The sequence below is a fragment of the Zeus faber genome, assembly GCF_960531495.2.
Source record: "Zeus faber genome assembly, chromosome: 1".
NCBI lineage: Eukaryota > Metazoa > Chordata > Actinopteri > Zeiformes > Zeidae > Zeus > Zeus faber.
Window position 1 is genome coordinate 34,105,361 of NC_137193.1, and position 13,210 is coordinate 34,118,570.

General features: G+C 43.2%; 1 protein-coding gene across 1 annotated transcript in view; it reads right to left on the reverse strand.

The window, feature by feature from the left end:
* Positions 1-9,895, reverse strand: part of khdrbs3 (KH domain containing, RNA binding, signal transduction associated 3) — a gene marked incomplete at its 5' end in the record, with an annotated part of 100,005 nt that extends 90,110 nt beyond the window's left edge. Inside the window, one exon of the mRNA XM_080012976.1 lies at positions 9,805-9,895. Coding sequence (XP_079869102.1) covers positions 9,805-9,895 — 91 coding nt within the window. The remainder of the gene's footprint in view (positions 1-9,804) is intronic.
* Between the last annotated feature and the right edge of the window lie 3,315 nt (positions 9,896-13,210).

The following is a 13,210-nucleotide window of genomic DNA, read 5'->3' on the forward strand; positions in this document are numbered from 1 at the left end:
TTGTGGGGTGTTCCCAATATACAGTGATTAGTACCTACCAAAACTGGTCGAAGGAAGGACAACCATTGAACCGGGGACAGGGTCATGGGCTTATTGATGCCTGTGGGGAGTGAAGTCTCGCCCGTCTGGTCCGATCCCAGAGAAGAGCTACTGTAGCACAAATTACTGAAATACTTCATGCTGGCTTTGATAGAAAGGTGTCAGAACACACAGTGCATCGCAGATTGCTGGGTATAGGGCTGCGTAGATGTAGTCCGGTCAGAGTGCCCATGCTGACCCCTGTCTACCGAGAGAGAGAGCGAGCCAGTCTCAAGTCAAGCTTGAACAAGCCCCTTCTTGTCCGATCCCTGATCAAACTTTAACAAGCAGCAGGGTCAAGGAGTAAACATGTAAGCTGCGGCTTCCGCTGTAAAAGCAGGATAACGGCAAGATGGTGATTTTTTTTATTAGCCAGGGGAGATCCCAAACCCAAACAAGCTCGTTACGAGCAGAACGCATTCACACTTGACCCCCCCCCCCCCTTAAGTTAACGGCTTGGCTGTAAGATTTTAACGAGCAATTTTAAGTCCAATCATGACAACACCAAAATGAAAACAAGTGAAAATATTTGCCAATTATGGACTCGAGGAAAAGAAGATGATTCCGCGGAGTAGTCGCCCAGGCCTACCGTAAGTTCAGCTAAAAGTTCTCTCCGTCTCTGTCTTCCACTACATCCTATTCCCTTTATTTATTGATTTATTTTACAGGTTTTCAGGCACGAAATTCTTCAAAAATGGTGGAGTGGGGGTGGGGTATGGTGGGGTAGGAGGGTGAATACAATTAGGCCTTAATACGGAGCTCTGAAAATAGAGCCAGGAGACAGGTTTGGGCAGGGGTTCTCTCGGCATCGGAGGTAAATGAGCATCCATCCCAGCACCCACCCAGTAACATCCCTGCTCCAAAAACCCAGAAAATGCACTTTACTCTCATTCACGGACGCCTCGCCACCCCTCCACTCATTAAAGATTCATGTCCAGCACAGCCTCTGTTCTCCCCCTTTCATGTTTCCATGAGATGAGCAGGACACTTAACACTTTGGGCACAAAAGGAAATAAATTGTTATTTATTCATGTTTACTTTAGAGGCCGACTCCAGTTGATTTAATATCCTGCTGCCTCCCTCAATATTTTCTCCAAATGGAAAATCGTGGCGCGGTTGGTAATTCAACGGTGTGTATTACCAACACCAGTGATTAAAATGCCATTTCTCAGAGCCTCCAGTTGAGGATTTTCTACATAAAGAGGTGTCTCGGTCAACAGATGTGACATCAAAAATGTATTGCCATCGAGCCACTTTGTCACTGGATTTAGCGACTTTTCAGACCCAATTAGCGAGTTTCAAAAAAGTGACTTTCGGGAGCATCTGTGAAAATGTTTTGTCTTCAGGTTGATAATGCGTTTGTCAAATATTGCTAACACTGTTCACAAGGAGGCAAGCCTTTCAATGGATTTGTGTTATGCCTGTGCTGTTGGTGGCAGGGTCCACCTTGCCTTTCCAAGAATGCAAAGCTTGAGCATGCGCAAGAAGCGAAAGGCAGCCGTGCTAGGCGGTAACTAATCGTGGTCACTCAACCGTCGACAAACAAAAACAAATCAAATCACTATATATAAATCGATCAAAAAAAGTTTCTCAAGTTCTTGAGAAACGAAAGTGATTGCCTTAATACAAAGACGAGGTTAAACATTGATGTTGGGAAAATAAAAAAGGTTGCAGTTTCAAATGCAAGTCTGGGACTGTGATTCTGGGAGTATGATTTTATGGATTGCCATTTTAACAACTGCTGGATTTTTATTTTTTTTTACTTGAAAATGTACGAGTGTGGAGCTGTAATCTTGCTTCAGGGGATTCCATAGAAAAGCCTTATAAAAACTTTGGAGATGGCCTATATTGGAGCTACATTTTGAAACTACTTCTTTCACAAAATACAGACGGACTTGAGGATAGGCGACGAAGTTCCTCGTCTCTATTAATTTCATAAATTATTTGCGCTATGTTGAATGGTTGGTGCAAAAGACAGCTTGGCACCTCCATAACCAGAAGAAATATGTAATATATAGAATAAAAACAGTGTTGACCTAAAGCAACTTATTAGCCCCTTAGACTTCAAGTGTGCGGTGCAGATGACAGAGCAGCATGGGGCACATGAAAATCTGGCATCTCTTCTTCTCAGATTTTGTTTTTTTAGTACTTGTTGGGGTGTAACATCTGGTGCTCAGCACACATGATTACACCAACACAGGAGCCGGCTGTGAGAGGACCGAGGCACTTCTTCATATAAATGAATGCAGTGGCCAAAGGGCTCGAGCGCATTCGATATGGCGACGAAATTTACTGCTGTTGGACGTCACAATGATGTCGATAACGTCCTCGGCCTGGTGAGGGTTGCTATTTCTCAACCTTTGAATTTAGTCATTCCTCTACTGGTGTGAGCGAAAAAGCAGCACGGATGGAAACTACTTCCAGGTTATTTTAGGGTGAGGGCTGCAACAACCGCACCCATTCTTCTACCGACATCACTGAGGTGATACATTGTAGCTCGGCCAATGAACCGCACCACAGCTGGGGTACGCTCAAGGAGAAAACCTAAAACAAACCACATTTGTTTCTGCTGGTATTAAGAGTCTCTGTGACTTACGCCATCTGTTTGCGGCGCAACAGGCGTGGACCAACACTCTGTTGCTGTGAAGGGAAAAAAGGGCGAGATGTGCCAGGATTTATCTCAGCTGAGGTGGGCCGCTGCTGCTCGGCTCTGGCGAGGTGGAACGATAAACATAATTAAATTGAGGTGGATTACACAAAATGGATCGGATCAGGCTGGGAAGTCGAAGGACGCTAATCCAGCGCAATCCTCTCTACAGAGGCGCCAAGCAGAAAAAAAATGCCAACATAAACAAAGGAAAAGGGGAAAACAAGAGCCACTAGCAGCTGTCTGTCAGTCGAAAACCGATGCAGGGCAGTGGAAAGGGCCTCGTCAGATTGGGACAAACATACTTCTCATACATGTATTTCTCACTTTTATACTATTAAAGTCATTTTTTTATGATGGAAAAACATTTTGTTCAATTATCAGCACACTGTGGTGTGGGGATGGTGTGGTTTGAGCAGCCACCCCTAACCTGCGTCTAGGTAATTAGGGACCAGGTTCAGAGTGGCTGCATGCCTGTTACTAGTTGCTTGGTCTAAGGAGCAACAGGTAAAACCCCCATCCCCACACACACTCAGGAGAGGAGCCCTGTCATGACACGTGTCCATCTATTCCTGGCTAATTCCAACTGGACAACTCTCTACATTGAACTGGTGTTTACAACCCCCGTCTTCTGTGTCTCTGTGCCGGAGGTCCATGAACAAGCCACTTGGGTGGTGGGTGGTAGGCAAAACTGCCACACACAAGTATTCAGAAAGGTTTTCTATTCATCTATCTATCCCTCTAGAACAATGATAGTTATAGGGGCGTAACGACACTAATAGTCTTGCAACAAAATTGAGTGACGGCTGCTTTCTCTAACTACAGCTCACTTGACAGTAGTACATTTAAAACGTTTGGCCGATCTGAGGAATTTCATGGGGGAACCTTGGAGTTATCACAGTGTTCCATCCCTTCAAGAAGACCCATATAGATTTAAAAAAAAACATAAAACATGGCAATGTCAGCGAGGGAACCCTTTCAATATATTTCTCATTAATTTTTTTTTACCAAGGTTGGGTGGCGCTCACCCCCATCCATCCCCAATTAAACCCCTGCCCGCCCAGTTCAGCAAAATGGATGAGCAGAATAGTTAACTCAAACCATCATGTCATGCACCCCCCGGGCAGTAGCAGTGTAGATTCATCCCTTTTGACCGAGCGAGGTGCCCCCTGGTCCTTTCCAGCTATTCAGTTGAGAGCAGTGCAGACAGCGGGTATTCAGCGAAATATGTTTGCGCTCCACAGAAAAATTAGACTCAAAAAAAGACCCCAACCCTAACCTCAAACGAAGGTCAATCCGATACGCTATTTCTCTGTCACATTTGTTTCTGAAGAAATCCTCCTTATTATTCATTTTGTTTGCTTGCTTGTATCATTTCTGCCGGGGTTCATCACGTTGCCGTGGTTATTTATTATTTCCTCTCCCTCTGTGTTTCCGCCCCCCATCGCTCTCACACACTATCATCTATTCTTTTTTTTTCTCAAGTCTTTCAATTCAATCTTTTTTACTGACAACCTTCAATCTTCCTCTATTTGGAAAATTGAACTCTCTCACTTTTCACCAAACCTACTTCTTGGCACAGCAGAGGTTACAGTAAACGCAGAGAAACAGTCTAGGGGTGTTTCTCAGTTGCTTTCGAACTTATCCTATGCAATCAGAGCTGGTCGGCATGTTGTCATCCAATCATACGCCCACAGACAAATTCTGAATTTGCACAGGTGACAGCCTGGAGCAAAGCAAAGCCCTCGCTGTTTTCAGACCATCAAACCTTGAAAGGTTTATGCAATTAAGACACGGCCCGACTCATCTGAAGACCTGGACGCGGACGGCAGATCCTTGGCGAGCTAGTTACCGGAGCACCAGCATGCCGGACCTGCCGTCTCTGAACAAGTGCCTTTTTGCATTATTTAGGAAGCCCTTAACTGGATGCTTGAAATGAGAGGCCTCTCTCTCTCTCTCTCTCTCTCTCTCTCTCTCTCTCTCCCTCCCTCCCTCTCTCTCTCTTTCGGACGATCGCGCTGGCGGACGGCTCACGGCGGGCGGGCCCTGCAGGAACACACATCTTTACAGCGCTTGAAATATGGATGCATCGTTTACTCCAGACAAGGAGGTTTCACTCCACACGGTAATTTAACCACCTGAGCAATGCATCAACCACGCTGGTTGCCCGGGGCCGGTTTCCTGTCAGCCGCTTCCGCTCGCTGTTTATTCCGTAGATGAGAAACGTTCGCGGAATGAAAATGAAAACACGGCTTCTTAAGGTGTAACTATAATGTACGCGTAAGAAGGTCTTAGTGAGTGGCTTTGACTACTCCACACTTGTGCTACAGCCTTCAAATGAGTTTCCTTGATGCCAGGATTGAGGAGAAAAAATAAATACTGTGAAACATATTATAATGAAAGGCCAGAAAGGTGTGTGTTCTCATTTGAGGAAATTACTTGACAACACACTTTTTTCTTTTTTTCATTTTAATTTTTGTTGTTTACTGTGTCTCACAGCTTGTGACTGTATTTCCATGTTAGGACAATATGCGGAAGCCCAGTAGTAGTAATTACAGCCCCTTGACCTGACCGCCACTGTCTGATGAACAGGGACACATTTAAACAGGCGGCTTTATCTGTGTATTTATTGCCGCAATAACGAGTGAGGACACGCGCCGCATATTAGCGGAAATTTGAATTCAAAAGTTATTATGACAATAATCATGGGGAATTTAACATTAATATATGTTAAGTTACTAAATCCCATGTTGCAAAATTCAACTGAGAGTCATCACATCAAAACTGGAAACACAGTATCTGACCAAAAATGCTTCAAACGTGCATGCCATTTGACAAATATCTTATCATAACTGTTCACATAGACTATATCATTTGAGAGTCGTTGGGAAGAACTTGATCAAGGAAGAAACGCCCCCCCCATCCATCCTTCCCATTACTCACTTTCGGGGGGCCGGCACGGAGGTTTTTGCTCCATCTCTTGATCAAATCGCAGAGTCGGTCAGCCCCCTTGGCCTGATGGCCGAGTTAAGCTCTGCGACTGAGACGCTATCTTGTGTGTGTGTGTGTGTGTGTCTGTGTGTGTGTGTGTGTGTGTGTGTGTGTTGGCCCACCACGATCATTATCTCTATCAAGCGCTGTTTTCCCGACAAAACTATATCATCCTTTGATCAGACGCCAATGCCCTGTCTTTGTTTGTTCACTTCTGGGGGTTCTAAACCAAGACAGAGCTCAGCCGGGCACAATTCATGCACGGCTAAAAATATATGTATTCTTCTCTCTCTCTCTCTCTCTCTCTCTCTCTCTCTCTTTCTCTCTCTCTCTCTCTCTCTCTGTTGATGAAACGGTAGAGTTGGCGATAACGAAAACACATATCGTACAACAAATACGTAAATCAGCCTCACATGCTATTGGTCATTGGACAGTCGTTCCCTCAGATAGCAACGCTGAACCGAGGAACAATGTGTGGGATTCCTGCTGTGGAACATCCAATTATAAAACCAGGAGAAATGGACGCTGGCGCACAATGCCAGGGTTACGACCTCCAAACTGGGCCAGAGGTGCTGAAACATTCAGAGTGGGCCGCGCGCTGTTTCGGCTCCAGATGCTCTAGAAAGAGAATACATTTGGTTGGATAAGCCTGTGGGTTTCTTTTGTTTTGCTTGTTTGTTTGTTTTGTTAGTCTATTATTATTTATTTTTTTAATAGTTTTATCATGATCGCACCCACGACTGGATCTCTTGTAAACAAATGCCGTGCAACAGTTTTTGAGCAGTGGGAATTCAATTTTAATCGAAAAAAAAACAAAACACAAACAGACAAACACACACAGAAAAAACACTTTTTTTAAGATAAAGGATAACTTCTGCAACACCGACATCCCTGTGTTGAACCTGGAGTGAAATGGAAATGTTAATACAACACCCCATCCGAGGGCAGTAAATAATTTCCATAGTTTGTGTGAGAGCCTTTCACTTTGAAAGCATTTCAGTTGTGTGTGAGTTTCAGGTTGTCAGAAGTGAACGCCGATGAGTTTGGTCTCATGTATCTATGCAGGAGGGGGAAAAGTGCATGAATAACGTGTCACTAATTATATGATATAGCGAAAGCTATTCCACGGAATTCATTCATTCAGAAAATCCGTTCCCTGTATATATATATATATATATATATATATATATATATATATGTATGTTACAGAAAGAATTGCCAACCAGATGTTGCCCTTCTGGATGGGGGGGGGGGGGGGTCATTGTGAAATAAAAATAAATTGTATAATATTTACCTAAGTCTAAAATACATTGAAGGGATTCTAGAAATACATTCTAGGAGGTAGATGACAAAGAAACGGATATTAGAAAGAAAGACGCAGGTGCAGGTAAGAAAAGTTAGCAAATGGGTTTATTTTGTGCATTTCGGGTGTCGGGACAATAAAATCCCCAGCAAGACTCAAATTGAAATAAGAATATAATTCGCTGAGGAACAATCCTGATTCTTCATGGTCTCAATTGATGACACCCAATATGAAAATGAGTATAAACACCTTTTTGATTAAATGCATTTTGCTTGTTTGATTTTTTCTTTTAATGCAATTTTGTATATTTACTTTTGTTAACTTATTCTCACCCTGTTTTTAATTAATTTCATTATTTTAATTATTTTATAATTCTACTTTGGAAATGCATTTTGCTTGTTTGATTTGCATTAATTGTTAGTATTTGATGGCCTTATTTTAATATAAAGCCCTTTGAGTTACATGTTATGTATGAAAGGCGCTATACGTTTTCAAATAAAGGTTATTATTGTATGATTATAAGTGGCTGGGTGGGTTAGTCTTGTACTCCAGAAGCTTCTCTTTTAGTCTGCCACCGGCACTGCCGGATTGGCTGTCAATCCAATCAATTCCCAAGTTTCTTTCGCCAATATCTCCACCGCTTCAAATGAGTGCGTTCTTTCTTTGGGTGCACGCAGCCCGTCCGGCTACCCTAAGCTTCCGACACAACAGTCCCCTAATTTCCCATTGAGTCTGCGTCTTCCCCCTCACAGGGAATAACCTTGTGTTCCCGCATGCACCATTTCTTCTGGCCCCGTCTGCCGCTCCTGCCAATTGTAAAAAAAGAGTGCAGAGCTCATCGGCAAGATGGCAGAAGAAGTGCTCTATTAAACTGCATCGTGTGCCATCTGTTGTGTAAGGCAGAGATAACAGTATTTACAGTTGTGGCATACTGTTTTGGCCAGATTTCCAAGTGCCACGGAGTTCTGCTTGCTTCTTAAAATGTCACGGATTACTGCTGCCGCGCATGACAGTGGCCAACAGCAATAGAAATCAAAACAACGTAACTTTATTAAACTTGCTGTATTGGTGACTACTGACATACATAGGGAGGCACTTTCCAATATTCCCTGTCTGACCCTTCCTAATTATTTGCATCTCAGCTTTGAGTATTTGCCATATTCCATCCCATTCAAAAGGTGGACCAGCCAATCATCTCTAAACTGACTTTGAATATTCCTCATCTTAAATCTTTTTAGCGTGTTCCAAGAAAGACGGCCCCCATGTAAACCAGCCGATAAGACAAACTGCTGAACAAGTGGTAAAGGCTTATCTTCTTTACTTAGCAGAAGGATTTAACCTAAAGTGAAACAGCTGACGGAAAGATATTTCCAATATATTCTCTTACTCAGTCCCAGTGTTATAGCTCAACTCTGCATTTTCAAGAACGAGATCCCAGCCTGCATCTCATCCCTGGCTCTCCATCTGATATGTTCCACGCTGTTATAACCATTACTCACCAAAATCATAGAAGGAATAGAGTGGAAGTGGAAGGGGTGTGAAAGTTTCTTGCCTTTGGAAGCCAAGCGCGTTTGATCACGTTTGTGCATCAGGCTATGACTAATTCTATATTGGGACCATTAGAACAGGGATTTTTCTGGCAAGACAAGGCACATTTCTTCCAGCACACCTCACCTTGATCCTTGTGTGCAGGGCTGCTGCAGTAGGTATGTGGAGGATGCACTTGGATACTATTCCCGTGCACTTTCTACTTGAGAAGGTCCACGGGGAGGACGGACGCATCTTGGAAGTAGTTGTGCGCTTCAAAGCGACTCCTGCGCGCTTGACGCGGCAGTCTCAAGCAATGGCTTAATTAAAAGTGTCTGCAAATCACCATGGGATCTCTTTAAAATTACATTTGAATTAAGTTAACTCTTTCCACGGGGAAAACAAATGCACATTTGAATAGGAATAACAGCTTCACTACTGAAATGTGTATATATATATATATACACACATGGATATATACACACATATATAGGCCTGCAGTTGCTGATGGTGAGTGTGGATTTCACAACTTGGGATCCATGGCAACACCATCCATTACCACATGAGAGGTGTGATGCAGCATCCATCTTTCAGCCCCAACTTGGTTTTGAAGAGGCAATCCATGAGATTGTCTGTGTTGGCATAATGCTACGAGTCCCAGAAACTGCAGTGGAACAGGTATTTTTTCCAGGTTTACCCTCGCCTTTGCTCACCTATATTGACAATTTACTGACCACAACTACTGCTTTATAAAATTCACTCCGGTTGTCTTTCACTTCTTTGTGCGTGACATATCTTTGCCTACTTGGGGGCGAACCCCACCAACAACAGGGACAACAGTGCACAGAGGAGCGAATGCACAATGCAAACACATTGGATGACTGTTTCTTTACACGCAACGAAAAATAATCATATTGATGACCACTTTAAAAATAGGAAAATGGCATTTTGGTGCTCGCTGACACACTACACCCATCTTACTAGAGAAAAAAGAGCTGCTTATCCCAACACGCAGCACCAGAGTACAGTGGTCTACAATGACCCGCCAGCCTCTTCCACGAATGACAAACACAGGAGGCTTGAATGGCAGGCTGCAAAATACACTACTGCCAGCAAAAACTTCAAGAACTTCCAACTTCAAATACACGCAAGTTCCGCCATACAGAAAAAGAAGATTAATACAATTCAAATAAAAAAACAATACTTTAAGACAGCGCTTCACCCAGCCCCGCCAATCATTTAGTGTGCCGTCATTTACCTTGCTCTAGTAGCCGCAGAGAGTGCTGAAAGGTCGGGTCCAGCGTGTCCTTCTCCGCCACAAGCTCCAGCAAGTACTTTTCGCTTTCCATTTTAATTTTTTTCCTATTTGTTTTGGGGGTTTTTGTGGAGCGGGGGAGAGGGGGGTCCGTGCGGCAACTGTTCCTACCGCGGCAGGAGACGAAGGAGGCGGTGAACAACTCTCTAAGCCCCGCGAATGTAGGTCACGGAAACGCGACGTTTGAGCGAAAACGCGCGCGGTGCTGTCGCGTTTCTGCCGCGTCGCGTAAACACCAGCAAAACGCGGCTGCGGCGGCTTCTGTTGGACTGTGCGGAGCGTCGGATTATCCCATCGGAGGAACCTCCTGCGCATCACAGCCTAAAGGGAGGCAGGGGGGGGGGGAGATGGTCGTCTCTGTGCAAACAGCGTCTGCGATGCTCTCCCTCTATTGCATCCACTGGCTCATCCCCGGGTCCTTTAACTATTGGTTGCCGTGCGCGGTGCTCACCCAATTTAGTCGCTGGGTGGGGGCGGGCGTAATGTTGCGAGGCAATGCGAGGCAAGTTTATTCGTACGGGGGGGGGGGATTTCATACACAAGGGCAATTCAATGTGGCTTTGCATAACACTTGAAAGTGCATTATTATGTTGAAGGACAGAAGAATGAGAGGATAAGAAATACAAAAAACAAAACCCCGAAAAATCAGAATGACTATCTCAAAAACGACTCGAATGAAATACTTAACATCACAGATTAAAAAAGTGCAATTGAAAAACACGCCTGTAACGTTGCTGGACTCGCACACGCACCCCCTTGGGTAGGAGGAGAGCTGGACAGCGACTGGAGCTGGACGGCTTTGTTGGAGCTGTCCAAGGTGCTGTATCCGCTCGCTGCCAGTGGAATCCATTAGAAATAGCATAATTAAAAGATGAACAGATCCACAGTATGTGTAGACAACGATTTGTTTTTTTTCTATTAACAGTAGTGTGTGTACATACCTAATCGACTAACATCATCAACGCACCGTGCGCTACAAGTTATTGAAGTTATATTATATATTATTGTTTAATTCTCCCACTGGAAATCATATTGTAGCTTATCTTATATCGTATAGCTTGCATCTCATTATTTAGTATCTCATCTAGTCGGAGAGCTTTCTCTCATGTGTCTCAGCTACCATCTATTGTTTTGCCTATTCAGAGAATGAATGATGATAAAGTGGAAACTACCCATTAACACATGCAATTATAGATATGCGGTTATTGTGTGTGTGTGAAGGGTTGTGCATTTCGCTCAAAGCTCATCTCTTCACCAACTGGCCAAGGAGTATTGGCTTCTACGTGATCAATTTGTTCCTAACTCCTATTCAGGAACATATGTTGTTTTCTTGGTGATGTTTTTTTTATCTGGTTTCAGCTCAGAGACATGTTTGCACTCATATATAATACATAATGGAATACCAAATAGAATATTTAACAAAGGCCTATCAGTAAAAGTTATATCTGTATGATGCACACCACAGACAAAAAGTCCATCTAGTATAGTCACATTTGTACTCATTTCAGTTATTGATTAGCGTTGCATGCATTTCAGCCTCCTTTTACTTTCAAAGACAGCGGGTCAATAGTTCTGAAGAAATCCATTCACCTTCTCATAGGTCAAATCTGCTATTTTTTCCCTCAAGAGTGTCTGGGAATGAATCATATTAAGGCAAGCGACTATTTGGAAACCCCTTTTTCTGCCATAATTCCAACTTTGGTTATTATTAGTGCAAAACTCCCTTCATCCGTTGTTACATAACAAAAGCTGTATAAAGATTCAGGGACAATTGTGTCATCAAATGTAGCCGGCAGTTTTATTCCAGACCGCCATGCACTATCTGATGATACAGCTGTAAAGTGATCTTATCACCTGCTGAAAGTTTAGTCCAGGGAAACGCTTAGCAGGTTTGTGAAGAATTCTAAACCTTTCGACTGATTAGGGAGGACACAAACAGTGTCACAAAGCCGTCATGTTTGTTTCGGAAAAAAAGCTGCCAAAAGATAAGGATTGGGTCGATTTCAGCGGAGGATGCCGAGGTGGCCTCAGGTGGGTGGCTATCTGTAGGCTGATCTGAGCTGGTTATGTAATTGAGATGAGGACTTTTTTTTTTTTTTTTTTTTTTCTATTTCAATAACTTGAAGAAAATATGACCCACAGGCTACAGCCAAGATGGGTTTATGTATATTTATAAATGCATCCTCGATGAACTCTGGGAGTGTGCTATTGTCTATCTTACAGGCTGATTTATGGCAAAAAACCGTGGAGGGCATTTTACATATATAAATATAAATATATTTTAATAATTGTACTTGGGGTGGTTCATCAGGTGAAATGTAAAAAACATTTGGGAAATAAAGTTGCGTTGAGGGATCATCAATATCACCAGAGTTACAAACCAGAGTTTTATTTCCATTCTGCTTGCCAGTGTCGTCTCCTCCTAATAAGTGTGCTGGAGATTCTGTTTGCTGATTCTTTCCAGACACACGAAACATGAAAGATATTGTCTGCGAACAGGAAAATGTGATATGGAACAGCTTACTTTTTAATCTCTCTCGGAGACCATTAAAAACCAGCTCAAATGCACTAATCTTCTATTCAGGAGCGACTTATTTAGAGATATGCTTGCCATCTGCTGCTGTTTGTCCTTAGGAACAAAGCCTTATATTGTACCCCCCCCCCCCCCCCCAAAAAAAAAGAGTTGCTGAAGGCCTCCATATTATATATGAAGGCTTTATTGTCCACGTCATTTCACAAAATTCACAGATGATTACAACACAGCCACTTGCACTGAAAATAATCAAAAGTTTGGTGGACAAAATATGAGTCATGGACTGTCAGGGGGCCTGTCTTTGGTGTATACAGCGCTGTGAAAAATGATCTGTCAGATGTGTGTAAAGAATGGGTTTAGTGAGCTGTATTGCATTGACAAAGTGTCAGTTTGACCATTGGAAAGTACCTGCCCCCCTGTTTTTTTCCCTGAGTGTCCTTGTAGCCAACACTGGTCCACTAAATATGATGTTGATTATGCCCCCAGTGCAAGATGAGGCTCCCGTTTCAAGATTCAAGATTCAAGATTCAAGATTTTTATTTGTCACATACATATACATACTTCCATACATATATGCAGTGGTCCAACATATCTGATGAATACACTCCTGCTGTTATGTCAGTTTAACTGAACACTGCAAGGGACATCCCGACAATGTCCCCCTTCACAAGAGCCGAGTGTGAATACCAAAAGGATAAAAATGTGATAGCGCTTCCCGTCTCGTCTCTTTATGAATAAAGTTTCGACATTGACCATGTCACAAGGGGAGATGGTGTCAAGACAGAGTGGGCAGCTGGCCGTTGTGTGTCCATCGCC